General features: G+C 48.5%; 1 protein-coding gene across 1 annotated transcript; it reads right to left on the bottom strand.

Annotated features, from left to right (window-relative positions):
• Positions 1-11,965: 11,965 nt before the first annotated feature.
• Positions 11,966-17,688, bottom strand: TMEM272 (transmembrane protein 272). The gene is given in 3 exon segments (XM_045052594.1): positions 11,966-12,950; positions 12,952-13,217; positions 17,455-17,688. Coding segments are annotated over 3 exon segments (555 nt in total). The 5' UTR covers positions 17,642-17,688; the 3' UTR covers positions 11,966-12,848.
• Between the last annotated feature and the right edge of the window lie 706 nt (positions 17,689-18,394).

The following is an 18,394-nucleotide window of genomic DNA, read 5'->3' as shown; positions in this document are numbered from 1 at the left end:
GTTTGGCTGGGAGAATATTTTAGAGTCCCAGAGTTACGCAACTGTGCTTTGTATACTCTGCTTTGTGGCAGTGATAGAAAAGGTGTCTGTCTGCCCTGAATCCCTCTACCACCTCAGGAAATAGGCTTTTGGCTCACAGAGGGGGTGAGAAGTTGTTTTGAACCACAAAGTCTATCGAGGGCCTCAGCAGCACCTTGAAGTAAAAGGATGGGTGAAAACCCAGCTGCTACCCTGGCGTGTGGTCCTGGGCGTGCTGCGTGACCGCTCAGTCTTGGTTCTCTGATTTGTAGAATGGGAATGAATATGCTCACCTCGTGAGATGGCGGTGATGATCAGACACTTTTGTAAAGAGACTAGCGAAATGCCTGGTTTCATCCGAAGGGATCAAAAAATGTTCACTTCCCTCAACTTTTCTTTGCATTCCTTTCTCCCTTTACATTATAGCCATGCCGTGTACGTTCAGTCGATGGTCCATGAGTGCACGAAGCATATAATGTTTATCCTTAAATCAACACCTATCCACGGGGTATCTAGTGTGTGCATTACACTCACTTCTTAGGAGGTTTTTAAGAAAAGATAAGCCCCATTTTAGAAGGGTCTTCTACTCTCCCCTGGATGACAGGGAATATGTACACAAAAAGACAAAGGACAGGGAAGGATTAATGGGAAAAGGCTCCCATTTAAGTAGGAGTTAGCTGAGCTGGATTTTAGTCCTATTTCTGACTCCCAAGGTTACCTGGGTAACAATGATAAAATTTATTGGGGGCTTAATATGTGCCAAGCATTGTGGATTATCTCACTTAATCCTTACAATGACCTAGTAAAGTTGCTCTTGACATTATCCCCATTTTGCAGATGAGCAGACTGAGACTGAAAGGGGTAAGTCACTTAGGTGAAGTCATAGCATCCATCCTGGATCCATACTATATGGTGGCAAGTCACTTAACCTCTCTAGGCCTCCGTTTTCTCATCCAAATGAAAGGGGGAATCAGATGACATGTGAGACCCCTTCTAGCTCTCACTTTCTTTAATAAGAGAAATACATAAAAAATTTAAATAAGGTAGGCCCAACGTGCTTTTAAGAGTGACATGAAGTGGGGATAGCTGCTTTATTTCATGTGGGTAGAAAGACCCTAAAATATTTCTTATGTGTCCTTGCTCTCAATTTGCCACCCAATAAGCCAAACAAAGAAATCCTCCTCCAGTTAATTTAGAGTCCCGAAGCTAATTTTGGCCAAATTGGAAGGAGAAGCAGAAGGTGTGGCCTAAGAAATCCATGGCTTCCCACACAACAGATATACGTGATGGGAAGTCTGCACACACACACACACACACCGGTGCTCACATCATCTTCCACCGAAGCTCAGTACCAGTTTCTCCAGCCCAGTTGTCATGGCAACACCAGCTGCCAATGAGATCATGGAAGACAAGGTTATAATGGCAGTGGTGCCTTAATATTTTACCTGGCAATCTCACTTAGATAATAAGATGAATAACCATAAATCATAAATCCATAGGAAGCCCAGGCACTGCTCTTTGTATGTGTTTAATGTGCACTTGCCGGTGGGGAAGAGAAATGAAGGCAAAGGGAAAGGAATGGAAAGGAAGGGAGGGTGAGGCAGGGGGTGGGGAAGAAGATCTCTGATGCTGATCCCCGTTACTCTGCAGTGTAGGTAGGTCATGCACGGGTCCTGAACCTGTTTGTGCATGGATTAAAGGACTGGTCTCTTCTGCAATGACAGCAAGGGGTTAGGGGCTCCCAGCCCTAATCACAGAAGTCTGATTACAAGAAACCCAAAGCAACTGTTTTCTGGGGTTCACACCAATGGAGGAGAGAAGCAGCCCAGGCAAGATGTACATGGCAGACGATGACCCTGCCCTGCAGCAGTTCACACAGTCACCCAGCAGGAGGCTGGACCCCGTTTAGAAGTACCTTGCTGGTTGCCTCCCCAGTCCCTTGATGCCCACTGGCTTTTACAGACTGGCCCACTCCAGGGCTGTCTGCTGTCCATCTGAACCAACTTCCTAAAGAGCAAATCCATTTGATTTAAGGGTTTCCTTCCTTTCACAGGAAACTGATCACAGTGGGGATCTCTAGTAAGAGCTTCAGCACTGGGGAGCAGGGGTAGGAGAGAGACTCAGTTTACACTGAATACCCTTGGAGAGTGTGAATTTTGTATTACGGGCATGAATCACCCAGTCAAATAAAGGACACGCCAAGGTCCACTTGTTTCCCTTGTCCACCTACCAGGGACTAGACGTGGTGGCAAGAAGGGCCAAGGGCAGGGCAGCCTCCATGTAATGAGGCTGATGAAGGAAATGATTTCCCACCAGTGGACTTGTGTTGATCTGAAACTCTCATGCAGTCTGTTTCTAGGGCTTTAGTTGTATGACAAACAGGTTCCATTCCCAGTGCAAAGGCAGTTTGGGGCTCAGGGGTGGGAGTGGAATAAGAGCCTGGAGGATGTCAGAGAGGTTGTTGTAGCTGGCCCTCACCTACTGGCCTGTACCACCTGGTTCCTCCCTCTGGCTCAGGAGAAGGGCCACCAGTAGGGCAGGGAGAGGCCACAGACACTGAGTGCCCGGAACTGGGATCGAAAGTCAGAAGACTCACATTGAGCCCTGACACCTCTTCAGAGGAGACACTTGACCTCCCTGAGCCTCAGTTTCCCCTCTACGCAGCAGTGTAAGTGTCCAGTCCTTACGGCACAGTAGTGAGGATGAAATAAAAACATTTCTTCTTGTGGCTGCCGGGGTGGCTCAGTGGATTAAGCGTCTGACTTTTGATTTTGGCTCAGGTCAGGATCTCAGAGTCATGAGATTGAGCCCTGTGTCAGGCTCTGTGCTGATTAGCGTGGAGCCTGCTTGGGATTCTTTCTCTTTGCTCCTCCCCTGCTTTCTCTCTCAAAATAAATAAACTTAAAAAAAAAAAACCTTTCCTCTTATTTAACAAATATTCATACTCTACTTGCTATGTGCCAAGCTCTGTTCTAAGTTAATTTCATGAGACTGAAGGAGGCTCTGTGCTGACAGCTCGGGAGCCTGTTTAGGATTCTCTCTCTCCCTCGATCTCTGACCTTCCCTTGCTTGTGCACACTGTTTGTCTTTCAAAAAAAAAAATTGTATTAATGAGACTGAAGCATAGAGAATTTCAGTAGTGTGTCCAAGATCACACCAGAATCTAGAACGTAGCACAACCAGGATTCCAACCGGACAGTCTGGGTCCAGACTCCACACACTTAACCCTTTTTCTGTAAGGATGGGACACCTCTCCTAGTGGCTTCTTAGTTTCTTCTTTTAGTCACTTCTGGGGGGCTGGAAACTTCTGCTACTATCTCCTGACCTTTTTGTGGTCGGTTGATTGGCTCCTGTGTTCAAATGGGTGGCTTCTAGTTCCCCGCTCTCCATTTCACACTCCAACCCCACCGCAGACTCCCCACCAAGTCAGAGGGGCTGGGTGACTGAAGGTGGGGCATTCTGGGGGTGAGGCACTGAGACCTGCAATCAGCTAAGAGTGAGGTTGGGTTTTGAGCCTGTGAGCACGTGTGCCCTTATATACACCTGGAATGACCCTGCCCTCGTCAGTGAGTTCTGGGCCATTCGGTCATCCTAGGGAGGCTTGGAAGGACTGAATACACTAGTTCACTTTTTTTTGTGTGTGTGGGAAAATGGACTTAAAATTTACCATCCTAATCACTTTTAAGGGCACAGTTCAGTGGTATTAAGCACGTTCACATTCTGCCATCTACCACCATCCATTGCCAGAACTTTTCATCTTCTAAAACTGAAACTCTGTCCCCATTAAACATGAACTCTCCTCCCCACCCCCAGCCCCTGGCACCCATCACTCTCCTTTCTGTTTTCTGTGACTTTGACTATTCTAGGTTCCTCTTATTAGTAGAAATCATACAGTATGTGTCCTTTTATGACTGATTTATCGCACTTAGCATGATGTCTTCAAGCCTTATCTATGGTGTAGCATGTGTGAGAATTTTCTTCCTCCGTTTTTAAATTTTTTTTAACTTAAAAAAACGTTTATTTATTTTGAGAGAGAGAGAGAGAGAGCCCAGGAGGGGCAGAGAGAGAGAGAGAGAGAGAGAGAGAGAGAGAGAGAGAGAGAGAGAAAATCCCAGGCAGGCTCCATACTGAGTGTGGAGCCTGACGAGGGGCTGAGTCTCATAACCATGAGATCGTGACCTGAGCCAAGATCAAGAGTTGGACGCTTAACTGACTGAGCCACCCCAGGTGCCCCGAATTTTCTTCCTTCTTAAGGCTGAATCGTATTCCGTAAGAAATTCACCACACTTTGCTTATCCACTCATCTGCTGAGGGACAGACACTTGGCTTGCCTGCATCTCTTAACTATCGTGAAGAATGCTGCTGCACACCGGTGTATACGGTACATTGGTCTTTTTAAGACCCGGCTTTCGGTTCTTCTGGGTGTATAGCCAGAAGTGGAATTGTTGGATCACGTGGCAATTCCATTTTTTATTTTCTTTGAGGAAACTTCAGACAGAGTTCCGTAACGCCGGCACCATTTTACATTCCCACCACCGAGGCACAAGGGTTCCGATTTCTCCACAGCCTCACCCACACTTGTTATTTTCTGGTTTCTGTTGTTATGGTTTTGGGGTGGCCGTCTGAATGGGTGTGAGATACAATCTCCTTGTGTTGCGTTGTTACTTTTTGTTCTGTGTCTTAAAATCCTTTTTATAGTTTCGGTGATATCTGGGTGCTGCCTCCATCTTGCATTCATGGCTTAGGATAGTTAATTACACACACACACACACACACTTACACACATGTAATATTGAAGGGATGGTTTGCTGCTGACAGATGAGGTCCTGTCGATGTGCATTATTCAGAACCAGCTCAACTTCTTTTCTGTCACCAGTTTTTTGAAAAAAATTTAATGTTTATTTATATTTGAGACAGTGAGATTGAAACAGAGCATGAACAGGAAAGCGACAGAGAGAGAGGGAGACACAATCCGAAGCACCAGCACAGAGCCCGACATGGGGCTTGAACCCATGAACTGTGAGATCATGACCTGAGCCTAAGTCAGACGCTTAACTGAGCCACCCAGGCGTCCCTCATCCATTTTAATATATTTTTTAATGTTTTTATTTCTTTTGGAGAAAGAGAGCACAAGCAGGGGAGGGGCAGAGGGAGAGGGAGACACAGAACCAGAAGCAGGCTCCAGGCTCTGAGCTGTCAGCACAGAGCCCCATGCAGGGCTCGAACTCACACACGGAAATCATGACCTGAGCTGGAGTTGGCTGTTAACCGACTGAACCACCCAGGTGCCCCTCCCCTCAGCAGTTTTAATCCATTGTTGGGGACCATTGAGTTTCCCTTTGGCCTTTATCCAAAAGGTTCAGCAACTAATTTCTTTGGGAGTTTTGGTTCAGTTGGGCTCATTTCACCCGGTACACAAGGGGGAAAATGACAACTGCTTTCCCCAGCTGAGCTCTCAGTTGCTCATTTGGCAAAATAAAATATCACATTACTGGTTTTTCCACTTTGATTCACAGAAATGACAGACCATATCAGTAACAGAGAATGTGCCTATTTAAGTGAGTCTTATGATTATTGGTCATTTTTAAATTTTTTTTTCAACGTTTATTTATTTTTGGGACAGAGAGAGACAGAGCATGAACGGGGGAGGGGCAGAGAGAGAGGGAGACACAGAATCGGAAGCAGGCTCCCGGCTCCGAGCCATCAGCCCAGAGCCTGACGCGGGGCTCGAACTCACGGATCGCGAGATCGTGACCTGGCTGAAGTCGGACGCTTAACCGACTGCGCCACCCAGGCGCCCCTATTGGTCATTTTTGAAGGCAGATCTCTTTGCATTGATAAGGGAAAGAAGTTCATGATGTAGCAAGTGGAAAAAAGCAGGCTGCAGAATAATATGAATAATTTGATATAATTTATGCTTGAATATACATAGACATGTTCTGAAAGGATACTAAAAAATTAGCACCGGCTACCTTTTGGAGGATGGGGCCTGGGTGTTGGGGTAAGGTGTGAAATCCTTCACATTTTACTTTATACTCTCTGACACTACTTGAATTTTTAGCCATAAGCATGTATCACATTTTAGGAAAATAAAAGGGCTTTATACTATTGATTTTTCTCCTGCCTCCAGCTGTGGACAAACAGCTCTGTCCTAGGTCAGGTTCTCTGGAGGCAGAGCCTGGGGGTGGAGCTTCATGGAAAGGGACGCGTTGAGGGAGTGGTCTTGGGAAAACGAAATTGCAAGGTAGGAAAGAGGAAGAAGATGGGAAAGGATGTGGCTTCTGATGAAGCCTGGCCTGAATCCGCGGAAAGCTCTGGACTGTGAATGACACCACAGAGCTTGACCTGCCCTGAACCAAGGGAGCTGGGCTTTTACTCTCTCTTCCCCGACTCAGTCCTTAGCTATGAGTAACTGCATATATTGAGGGGTGGGGACGGGGGTAAGTCTGGGTGCGTCCTGGCAAGCTGGCTGTGCTAACCCAGAGTGGGTTTCCGGGAAAGGCTGCAGATGTGAGCCATCAGCCACAGCACCTGCTGCAACTGGGGTGCCCCCGTGGGGCTGGCACAGGGAGTCCCAGCGGGATCTGGGCCACACCTGCTTCTGCCAGTGAACTGGGAACTGAACAGACACTGGCTTCTTTATAAACAAACTTATAAGCTGTAAATCAATTTGTGAACGCCTTTTTTTGGGGGGGGGCGGCTATGAAAAAGTACAGGCTACAGGACATTTTAAAGCTGAAATATTCAAATGAAGAAATAAAGAGTAAAAAAAAAAATGGTTTGGAAGAATCCAGTGAGACTGCAAGATTTTTGCAATTGTGGGGAAAATCATCAGACAATTGGAAGGGCTTGGAGTTGCTGACCAGGGCCAGAGCTGTCCAGGAAGTGAGTGTTCTAACCTGGGTGTTGATGGTGGGGAGCAGCTTTTTTTTTTTTTTAATATTTATTTTTGAGAGAGAGACAGAGACAGAGACAGAGACAGAGACAGAGTGTGAGCAGGGGAGGGGCAGAGAGAGAGGGAGACATAGACTCCAAAGCAGGTTCTAGGCTCTGAGCTGTCAGCACAGAGCCCGACGCGGGGCTCGAACTCACGAACTGCAAGATCATGACCCGAGCTGGAGTCAGATGTTTAACCGACTGAGCCACCAAGGCGCCACCCTCCCCCCCTTTTTTTTTTCTTCACGGACAATGTATATCTCATGATTGATTGATCTGCCTTCTGCTTTGGTTGTTGAGAAAATGCAAATCTAGATTTGAATCCAGGACTAAGTAATCTGGGGAAGATAGGCAAATAAAGGCAGAGATTGATCTTGGAGGGTGATTGGAAGGCCCCAAATTTCATCAGCTTCCTTGACATATTTAGCCTCCCAGAGGCCTAACCATGAGTTCCCCTGCTCTTACCAGATATGCCCCCCACGAGGCAGGAAAGGCTCCCACCTGCTCGTTCCCCCGGACGACTGGCTGCACCCCACCCACTCCTCAGCGTAACGAGTTTCACCTCCCTGCCAGCTCCAGATGTTATTCAAACAAGCCCATCGCATTCTTCTGCCAGAACCAGAGCTTACCCCCCACCCCACCTTATTTCTACAGAGCATGACCCCTGAGATCCCTGGTTGCTCAGTCTGTTTCTCCGTGCAGCCTCCATGCGGCCCTGCACAGCATGCTGCATCCTCCCTGCCGGGCTGTGAATGTATGTGACCAGTGAAGCACCATCATTCTCATCTGTCCAGCAACCAACTGTTGTGTGCTCAGCCATCTCCCAGCATTTAGGGCAAGGGACCCCTCTCTCACCAATGGGGTGAATAGGAGGCAGTCAGAACGGAGAGACATTCTCAGTCGCGAGATTTCGGTGCCCTTATTGGAACTTGCCGTATTTGCAAACCCTTACTACCTCACCTGGGGTGGGACCAGCATAAAGTGTGAGTTGTCTTTTCTTTGCCTTTGAAACTTTACCTCCACACAATGCAGTAAGAAAGTTTAAAAGCTAGCTGATCTAACAAAGAGAGTGTTCTAGAGAAAACAACAGAAGATGCATTTGAGAAACACCCACGTGCTATTTCACTTCTGTGGGCGATACCAAGAGGCTGTCTCCTGAGATGCCAAGATAAGTTGGCAGCTGTCATACTAGGCTGACCTAAAAAGTGAACTATTGAAATTCGACCTCTGTAAACGAGAGGTTTCTTCTTAGTTCCGTACTCATGAAAAGGGAAATTGCCACCAGAATCAATAAGGATTTTTAGGAGTTCATTGTTCTAGAATCCACCATGAACTCATTTGTCCACCTGAGGATTACGAGTTTTACGGAGCAAAATTTGCCTTGAACAGGCCCCTGACGGTCGTTGGCTCCTGTGTATGGTCTGTACCCATGGTCATCGCACTGGAGGAAAGAACAAGAGAAGCGTCCCAAGGCCTGGAGGATGATCTCCCCCAGGGTATTCAGGGAAGGCACTGAGGAACAATTGTTCCAAGTTTATGTCATCAACAATGAAAAACGCCCACAAGGAAATGAAGCACAAGATTCATTTATACAAAAGTGCAAGTTTTTGACCGCTTTGCCTCTTCTCGTGCTAAGACAGAGAAGCATCAGAGTGCCCTCATGCTCGCAACTACGATGGAACAGTTCTGGGTCAGTCTGTGACTCCTGCGTGGCCTGAGTGCACAGGTGTGGTCCCCTGACCCACAGAATCAGAATTTCTGGGGGCCATGCTTCTGCATTTTAAACAAACCCTTGGGTGGTTCTGATGGTTCACTGAGGTCTGTGAGCCACGGGTGTGGTTGGCTCCCGTGAAATGGTCCTATTTTTTTTTTTTTTTTAGCACTCTCAAGTTCAGATGTTATCATGTTAATTTCCCCAGAAAACCATTCCTGCAAAGAAGGGATGGCTGACTTCTGGGTCACTCTTGGCGAGGTGCTTTCATTGTGCCGGTGTTTGCAGTCCGCTTAGCATCAGTGCGGGGTGCACCCCAAGGCTCTGGGTAATAACTCTGAACTTCGCATGCTCGTCTTCCACCAAAACCCCAGATGAGGGAAATGATCCTAACCGGGAATCACATAAAGGACACGCAGCTGATCACTTCCTAGACCCTCTGAAAGTTCTCTCTGGGTTAAGCCAGACCTTGAGAGAACCGTAGTCATGGACAATTTGCCTTGGCCCAGAACCTTTCTGAAAGGTGCCTCGTCATAACCACTTCACCATCCGTTGAAGGAGGCCCTAATAAATTATCATTCAAAGGCTCCTAGTGTCTTTGTATAGTATGCTGAGGATGTCACCCACTGAATCACGCCGTGTTCCCGCTACGAATGGACGCATGTAATATGGTCTTTCAGACTTAACCCATGTTTCTCCTGAGGGGGTGTATTTTTTGACTCCACAGAAAATGGGCAGTTTGTAGCTGATTTTCCTTACCTCTTTGGTGGCAAGGAAACTCAAAGCCAAAAATGTAGTCCAGGTTTTAGTAATTATCAAGGGCCTACGACCAATACTCTCCCTTTGCAAAGGGGGGTAGGGCACATATGAAAGCCGTCACATTTCTTCACCACTCCCTCTAGGTTGAGACTCTAGTGTGTTGGTGTAGGGGGAAAAAGACGTTGAACACTGCTTTCTAACCATCTTAGTTTTTCCTGTAGTTCTATTTTTTTAATGTTTATTTTTGAGAGAGAGAGAGAGAGAGAGAGCAAGCGGGGGCTGGGGGGAGGGGCAGAGAGAGAAGGGGACAGAGAATCTGAAGGGGGCTCTGTGCTGACAGCAGAGAGCCTGATGCAGGGCTCAAACTCATGAACTGTGAAATTATGACCCAAGCTGAAGTTGGACGCTTAACTGGCTGAGCCATCCAGGCACCCCTCCTATCGTTTGATTTTTGACTATATATTTTTTCTTTAATTTTATTGTCTCAAATAACAGCATTTAAAAATTTTTTTCATGTTTATTTATTTTTGAGAGAGATGAGATAGAGTGTAAGTGGGGGAGGGGCGAGAGAAAGAGGGAGACACAGAATCCGAAACAGCCTCCAGGCTCTGAGCTGTCAGCACAGAGCCTGACGCGGGGCTCGAACTCACAAACTGTGAGATCATAACCTGAGCTGAAGTCAGATGTTTAACCGACTGAGCCACTCAGGCGCCCCTCAAATACAGCATTTAAAGACCCTCCAAATTCATTGTGAAACAAGATATAAATATAGGGAATGGAATGAAAGGAGGAAATAAATTCTTCTACCAAGCTATTTCTAGGAACGGGGATAAGTTGCCACTTTCTCAAGCATATTTGTTAAGTCATCGTGTATACCAACACAGCGATTTCTGTGACACTCCGGGGATAGTCATGCCTATCAGAAACTGGGAATCGCCAGCATCTGGGACCTGGCTACAGGGGTACCCAAAGCACTAGCCAATATCTGCAGTCTAACAGCAAGTTTATGATTTTTAAAAAGATTTTTTTTTTTTGCAAGCTCTTTCCACCTTTGCCCAGGCCCCAGCAACAACATCTCAGAAGCATGTGTGTGGCAGGACTGTGGGTGCACGGGCTTAGGTCCTCAGTGCCCGCAGATGAAGAGGAGTCAGTGACAAGGAGCCCTTGTCGTGGCCTGTCCATGGCCAGACTCCTGTGAGTCACTCACAAGGGCACAATGCATCACTACGAGGTGAGGACCGTGCTGAGATGTGAGTGGGAGAACCTCCATTTGCCAGGTCCCCAGAACCCCAGGGTCACCCCCAGTGGGACTGTATGGGTCCCCTCACACCTCCTTGTTGAGTCTCAGATCCTCAGGGTCATTCCCAACACAACGCACAGCCGGGATGGGAGCTAGCGGGAGAGAACAAATCTGTTTGCCATCCTAGGCTCTGGCGTGCCTGAGCCGGCGGTGTGGTCCCTGTGCACTTGGGGAGCCTGCCTCTGCAGAGGGCTGCCAGGCCATTCTCCTCCGCGAGTACAGAGTCTGGCTTCACCTGTGTAGGCTTGGTTTACTTTTTTGGACACTCTTTCCAAGCCCTGCTCAGGAGTTTGTGTCAGAGATGCTAAGTGAAGTGATGGTTGACGTGTGGCCTGGATTGAGCTTACAAATGGGCTCTGCTGGCTTTGTTCATTTGTGTCCAAACAGTAGCTAAGCGACTGGGAGTGACTGGTGAGTCATCACCTAAGGCAGGCAGGGTGGAAGGGGGCGCCCATGGAACACCTTGCCTGCTCTAGTGTCGGAGCCCCCGGCATGGAGAAGGTGATGTGGGGCACAATGAGAGTGACTTCGGGCATCCCAGATGATGGCAGGAACTTCGAGTCGTACACCCTCTAATCTTGCAAGGCTCGGGCGAAGATGAAAACAGCAAAGTCCCAGAGGGGTAGGGGCAAAGTTAAGGGCTTTCTGCCCTTGGCCCAGCAGAGGGCGCTTCCAGCACCTTCTTCCGACCTGGGAGGAACCTGGACCAAATGTAACAGCAGGTGACAGATGCCCAAACTCACCGTGAACTCCTAGGTCCTTTTCTCTGGAAGCAGGGAGAGGAGGCCACACGGATGGCCACTTTGGGGTTGGTCTTCTTACAAAGCACCCCCCCACCCCCACCCCCTGCCTCAAAAGCAAGCAGTAGCTAGGCACCAGGTAACATACAGAGGCTGTGCACGTGCTGCAACAGAAGCACAACTACGAAGGGGCCACTGTCCCCCTGGGCGGGCACTGCCCCTAGAAACACACACGACAGAGTCTTCACCCAAGATTCTAAAGCATCGGTGCTCCCCCCGCTGACGGCACCGCATGGCCTGGTACCCCAGCTCTCAGGAACTTCACCCCTAACGACAGCAACGGGAGGGATGTTAGTGTTTGCTCTTCGGTGTCATCCTGAACTTCCAGACAAATGGATTTGCAAAAGCCTGCCCAGCCCTAACCTGACATCAAGTAGATTTGCTACTGTAGAGTATTTAAACTCAGAGACCAAAAAAAAAAAAAAAAAAAAAAAACCCCAAAACACCTGCATTAACGACTCCACGTGCAATCTGGCCAAAACCTACACGAAACTGGTTTGTGCCAGGAGCACATTACAGAGATGGACACAGATGGCCAGGGAAAGAAGCGGACTCAGGCCAAGCAAAGAATTTGCAGTAGGACTACCCCAAGGCACACGGGGAGGGCACGCTACCCTCCGTGACGCCAGGCTCATGGGCCAGACCGGAGCCCCAGGGGCACTGCCTTCCTTGACTTTGGCAGCCTTTATAGCTGCCCTTGGGATGCCCTTACCGGTCCAATCAAACCCGTCTGATTTGGGGCTGGGAAAGAGAGCTCTTTCCCAAAAGACACCTGGAGTCATTAAACAGAGCACCTTTCTCCTGTTCATAACAAAGCCACCCAAGTGAAGCTGAGCTAGGTCTTGTTGGGAAGATATCCCTTTCTACAATTTCAGGTTGCCCGTGGCTGGATGACAACACGGCAGTAGCAACAGTAACAGCAGCGAAACTTGCTCTTGTGACGGTCATTGGAACTGCCTGTAGCTGGAAAGAGCCTCCCAGTCTTTGCCTCCCTCGCCTCATCCCCTCACATAAAAAGATGCCTCTGCAAACTCATGAGTACAAAAGTCCCACTCTGGAAAGAACCACAGGGCTTCCCCCAGGCCCAGGGAGGCAAGCGCTCCTTTAGTCTGCCTAGAATAAACACGCAGTGCATTTTGGTGGTTTCTTCACTGCCTGGAGGGACGTCTTATTGCTCTACAGTGTGCCCTCCTCTTGCAATTGTGCATGAGTGTGCAGGGTGTGCGTGGGTGCGTGTTTGCATATACGTGCGCGTGTGTGCATGTGAGTGTGTGGAGTTGTGCATGCGCAAATGTGTGCCTGTGTGTGCCGGAGGGGGTGATTCTCAGTCTCCATCGACAACGAATCTCCACCTGGACCACACATAGACACGCCCACTGCACAGGATGAGCAGGACCAGCATGGTGTGGCTGAGCACGAGGACTCCCTACCGCACAGGGATACAGGGTTTTGTCACAGTAAGCTTGAGGCTGCTGGAAAGGGGGAATAAAATCAGGCAGGTAAACGGAGAGGGCCCCGTAATTCCCCGAAAGGAACCAGAGGAAAAGGAAGAGGCTGAGGCTGAGGTGGATATAATACTTGCACACGGTCTGCCTCCAGGGATATGCATCATCGTCCTGGTTGGTTGTTAATCACCACGGCCTTGGCACAAGCCGCCTCATCCTGGTAGAGTCATGCAGCAGGAGAGACACCTGGGTTGTGGCTGGCGGGCGGTGGGAGGGGGGGTTGGGGGGGTCAGAGGGCAAGGCAGCAAAGCAGGTGGAGGAGAGGGAATAGAAGCCAAGAGAGAAACAGAGAGAGAGGGAGATTTAATGCGCAAAGTGCCCACACTAGAGTTGGAAATGCCGCCAAGGAGTGAAATTTAATTTTGAAGAATCAGAACTGGCAAGAATGAAGGCATCAATCCTTAGTCAGCATCCTTGGTGGCATTTTCTATTTTGATGTGTGAGCTGCTTTGGACAAGGGATTAGTTGACTGGAATATATGTCCACACCCAGAGTGTCGCTGCTGCTCTGGTTTGTTTCATCATCCTTGAGGTCATCCCTGGCCTTCCTGGTTCCAGTGACCTGCTCCCCATCCTCCCATGACTGCAAACCTGCATATGGTCGTCATCTGAAAGTGTCCTCCTCCCTCTCCCTACTGAATGTCTGTTATGGAAGCAACTTGGTCTGTGGCATCTTGTCAACGGCAGCCTGAGCTAAGACAGATACTAAGTGCTTTTTTTTAAAATTTTTTTTTAACGTTTATTTATTTTTGAGACAGAGAGAGACAGAGCATGAATGGGGGAGGGTCAGAGAGAGAGGGAGACACAGAATCTGAAACAGGCTCCAGGCTCTGAGCTGTCAGCACAGAGCCCGACGCGGGGCTCGAACCCACAGACCGCGAGATCATGACCTGAGCGGAAGTTGGACGCTTAACCGACTGAGCCACCCAGGTGCCCCAAAGTGCTTTTATTTTTAGGCAGGTTGTCTTATTTAAAACAACCCTATGGAAGCGTACATTACTTTCCTCACTTTAGAAACAAAGGAGCTGAGGACCAGGACGTTTAAGAATTTCGGCCAAGGTCATGTGTACAAAAAGTGGAAGATCCAGGCACCAGGTCTGTCTTCAGCCAAAGCTGGCTTCCTTTCCACCAAGCCATTCTCTCTCTTGGCCTCTTTCAGTAGCTTCCCTCTTTGGTGACCCTCACAAATATGGCCCAGGCCCTGACCTCACCCACCTATAGGCTGATGGCGCCCTGGTCTGCGGCTCCCTTCCGGAACTTTCCTCCAGACCTCGGACACGTGTGAGGCTCCCCCGAGTGCCCCCAGGCCCTCGGCTCAGTATGTTGAAGACATAACTCGTTACCTTCCATATGCCTCTCATTTGGGTGACACTGTCCAAGCTAGAAACCCGGGAGCCTCCCTGCTCCTCATCTGCTGTAACCAATCAATAGCTACCATGCTGGATGCACCTCTAGTGATTCTTCCCCACGAGAAAGAAGAGACAGGGTCCAGCTGTGTTTGGTTCACCTGCCCTCTTGCTCATGACTTTGCGCAGTCACAACATGTGGCTCGTGCCTCAGGGGTGCCTTTGCCCTGCCCTGTGGTCCTCCTGTCTTCTCACCCCCGGCAAGTCACTGTGCTATGCAGTTATGCCTGGAAGCCAGGCGTACAGATTTTCCTTCGACTGTCCCCGCACCCTTCCACCACACGACTTTATAACACGAGTACCTGGTCCTGATTAGAGGGCTGCACAACAGGCCCCCTGCCTCGTAAAGGGCGGACCCCAGCAGACTTTCCTGCTACCTCCAGGCCACGTCACAGGCCTGGTAGGTTCTGGATGCCGTGGGGGCCTTTCCTCCCGATTTTTTGTTCCTTGTATTCAAAACTCCTTTCTGATACAAGTACCTGCCTCGAAGGGGTATCGTGAGGACTAGGTTCCAAATGGGGCAAAGCCCTTAGCACCTCACCTGGCACATAGTAAGCACTCACTGGGTGGTAGAAATGATCACTGAGCAGTGGGATATTGGGGGTGAGGTGGGGCATTAGGTAGGTTAATGGCCACTAAATCAGTGTTTCTGAAACTTTCTTTTTAACATGGTCCTCAGTAACAAATACCTTTTACATCACAACCTAGTAATTGGGGGACCGTGTGTATCCTTGTTGGCTCAGAGTCCTGGTTTACGGGGTTTTCCTGGCATGATTATTAAAGCCCCTGTGTACTCTCAAAAGTGTCCCGATTTGGATTAAATTATATGGCTCATATGCCCAAACACACGTGTATGTGTTTATCACACCATGCTTACTGGGCACTCTAGTATTTTCTATTCTATTTTTTTTAATGTTTATTTAGAGAGAGAGAGCGTGCGAGCACAGGTGAGGGAGGGGCACAGAGAGGGAGAGAGAGAATCCCAAGCAGGCTTTGCGCTGTCAGCGCAGAGTCCGACGTGGGGCTCGGTCCCATGAACCGTTGAGACCGTGACCTAAGCCGAAATCAACAGTCAGACGCTGAACCGACTGAGCCACCCAGGAGTCCCTCTATTCCATTTTGTTTAATGGTCACAACCTACTAAATTCACTTCATGATCTTCCAGTGGGTCATGACTCAGTTCTTTTTGGGGACCCTGGGAAATGTCCACTCACTGATGCTCTGCTTTCTCGTCAACAAGATGCAATACCGTGGTGCTATTGCTGCATTTCAGAAAGGATGCTGGGCACTGTGGCGCAGTGTTCCGAGAGGGTTAAAGACAGAGCATTGGTATCACCGGCAAACTTCTCCATCTAGGGATTCTATAAATCTGTTTGCTGTTGCTCTCTAACAGTTACGGACTCACTGTGTATTACCTCGCTACGATGAGCACAAAAATTTAATTTGGCTGCAAACAGTTCTAGATTGCCAGGAAAAAAAAATCAGTGCTGTTTATCAGGGCCCTAGTTTGTTCATTAAAATAAATTACCTTTGGGTTCTGGGCCGGATTTCATAAAGGAAAAGTTTGCCGTTGTTAAGAGGAACAGACCCCATGGACGGTAACATCTCCGCAGGAAAGTTTCACTTCACGGCCTGATGATGAGGTAGCCAAGTGAGGGAGGGCTGAGCAGAGGTAATTACTGCTGAAAACGTTGCCCTTGTTTTGAACATCTCTATGGCGCTCGGTCCATTAGGGCTTTTCTCCTCATACCACGGGGCCACAGGGGATAAGAAGCCCCACTGAGCAGAGAGCCTCTGGGTTTACTTGGAGCCAAACAGAGTCCCAGCTGATCCCCTGGGGATGTTGTCACGGGGGGGGGGAGGGGGAACGCGTGTTATTGCACATTCCAGAACACTGCCCCTGCACTGCTATTAGGAGTTGAGGGCATTTAATGGTGACATAACCTCAGACACAAAAGGTTCAGACCTGCTTCCCATGACTTGAGCTGGTGACTGCTGATTACATAGAACAGCAAGACACTCCTTTGATGTCCTAACCAATATCCTGACTGATGCCACTGGCCAGCATCTTCAGAAGGCCCCAAGCACCGCAAAGATGCTGGCAAAGAAATCAGACAGTGCGTCCAAATGAAATTTTATATATGGCACTCCTGATGGTTTTCTTCTGTGCTTCATCTCTATGCAACCATTTTGGAAAAACGGGTGCTTGTGTTTTCTAGCTTTTGATACAGGAAGCTTTGAGGGCGGCTTGGACGGTTGGGAAGGGTCACTGATGAATGGATGTGGACCTAAGATACCTTAGACCTGAGGTGCTTTGGACAGGTGGGACATTTCTGTGGGCCAGGGATTTTGACACCTGTAGACTCTCCAGGACCCTTGATGTTTTTTTCTTCTGTCACTTTTCCTGTTAAAACAGATGTCAGTACAACCCAGGAGCAGATCGGCTCCCTACACTAACATGAACTTGAGAGTCACAGAGAAGCCCCTCCTCCCCTGAAACATCAGAGTTTAACGTCTGATTGATGACTGCAGCTAGTGGTCTCTCTGCCGGTCGGTTGAGCGCTAGGAGAAACACAGAAATAAGAGCTGCTAAAACCAAATACATTTCAACCAGATGCAAACTCCACTGCCCTCCACAGGAACCTTTCTAAAAAGAAGCAGAGAGAGGCCAAGATAACGCCGGCTCAATTCAAAGGTAGAATTAATTGGCAGTCAGCCACTCCTCTGCTTCAACTGTTGTCAGACCCAAGCCACAAATTAGCACATTGCTCTCAGGGCGGCGGGAGGGAGGCTACTGCAAAGATGCCCAGCTCTGGGCGAATGCTCCTCATCAGGAAAAACCCATGTCTCTGCAAGCAGACTTCAGGATCCACCTTGCCCCACTGCTTCCATAACCCTGTGCTTAGGGAGGGGAGCTGTTCTGGCTCCTCTGTGAGTAGCAGACAATTGAAGGCTGTGTGTCACGTGCCTGTAAGTTAAATTTGTGCAAAAACTAAACAGTGGATAAATAGACTTCATCTTTAAGGCTCCAATGATCCCACCCGCTAGCAAATAGAGAGGGATGAGGGTCTGTATGCGGCAGCCCTCCAAAAACTTCATCCCTACAGAGGGGAGAGAATGAAAAAGGATGAAGAGAAGTGCATTCAAAAGCATAAAGCCAGCTGGGAAGATGCAGTAGACTTCTGCAGAGGCCCAAATGCTCCTCATGGAAACTGTTACCCAATCCCCTGCTTGTGGAGCATGCCCAGTCTCACTGGCCACCTGATCTTCAGGATGCTCAGGGGACTAAGTGGCTGTCTCCCAGACGTCAGGTAGAGCAGGGACCAGATATCACTTTGTCTGGGTATTAACCGACTGTACCCTTTCTTAGTGGCAATTTTAATTCCCATAGCAATGCCTTCTCTTCTTTTCTCCAGCCTCTGTCTTCTAGGCCTATTATTGAACTAGTGGTGGTATGGTATATTATTTAAAATATATGAAAGGGGGTGCCTGAGTGGCTCAATCAGTTAAGCGTCTGACTTTGGCTCAGGTCATGATCTCGCGGTTTGTGGGTTCGAGTCCCACATCGGGCTCTATGCTGACAGCTCAGAGCCTGGAGCCTGCTTCAGATTCTGTGTCTCCCTCTCTCTCTGCCCCTCCCCTGCTCACGCTCTGTCTGTCTCTCTCTCTCTCTAAAAAATAAATAAACATTTTTAAATTTTTTGAAAAAAAACCTAATATATGTATACATACATATATATATGTATATATATATATATATACACACACATATATATATACATATATATGTATATATATACACATATATATATATATATGTATGCCCATTGCCCTCAGTGACCAATCTGGCTCAAATGACCAGGCTTTGGATGTGTCCTAGCACACATCTTGGCTGTGCACAGACATTGCTCAGTGAACGTCCCTCACACTTCCCAGCCCCCTGGTGGGTAGCCAATGCTG

The sequence above is a fragment of the Felis catus genome, chromosome A1 (genome assembly GCF_018350175.1).
Source record: "Felis catus isolate Fca126 chromosome A1, F.catus_Fca126_mat1.0, whole genome shotgun sequence".
Lineage (NCBI taxonomy): Eukaryota > Metazoa > Chordata > Mammalia > Carnivora > Felidae > Felis > Felis catus.
Note: the sequence above shows the minus strand (reverse complement) of the source record. Positions and strands in the feature narration are given on the sequence as shown.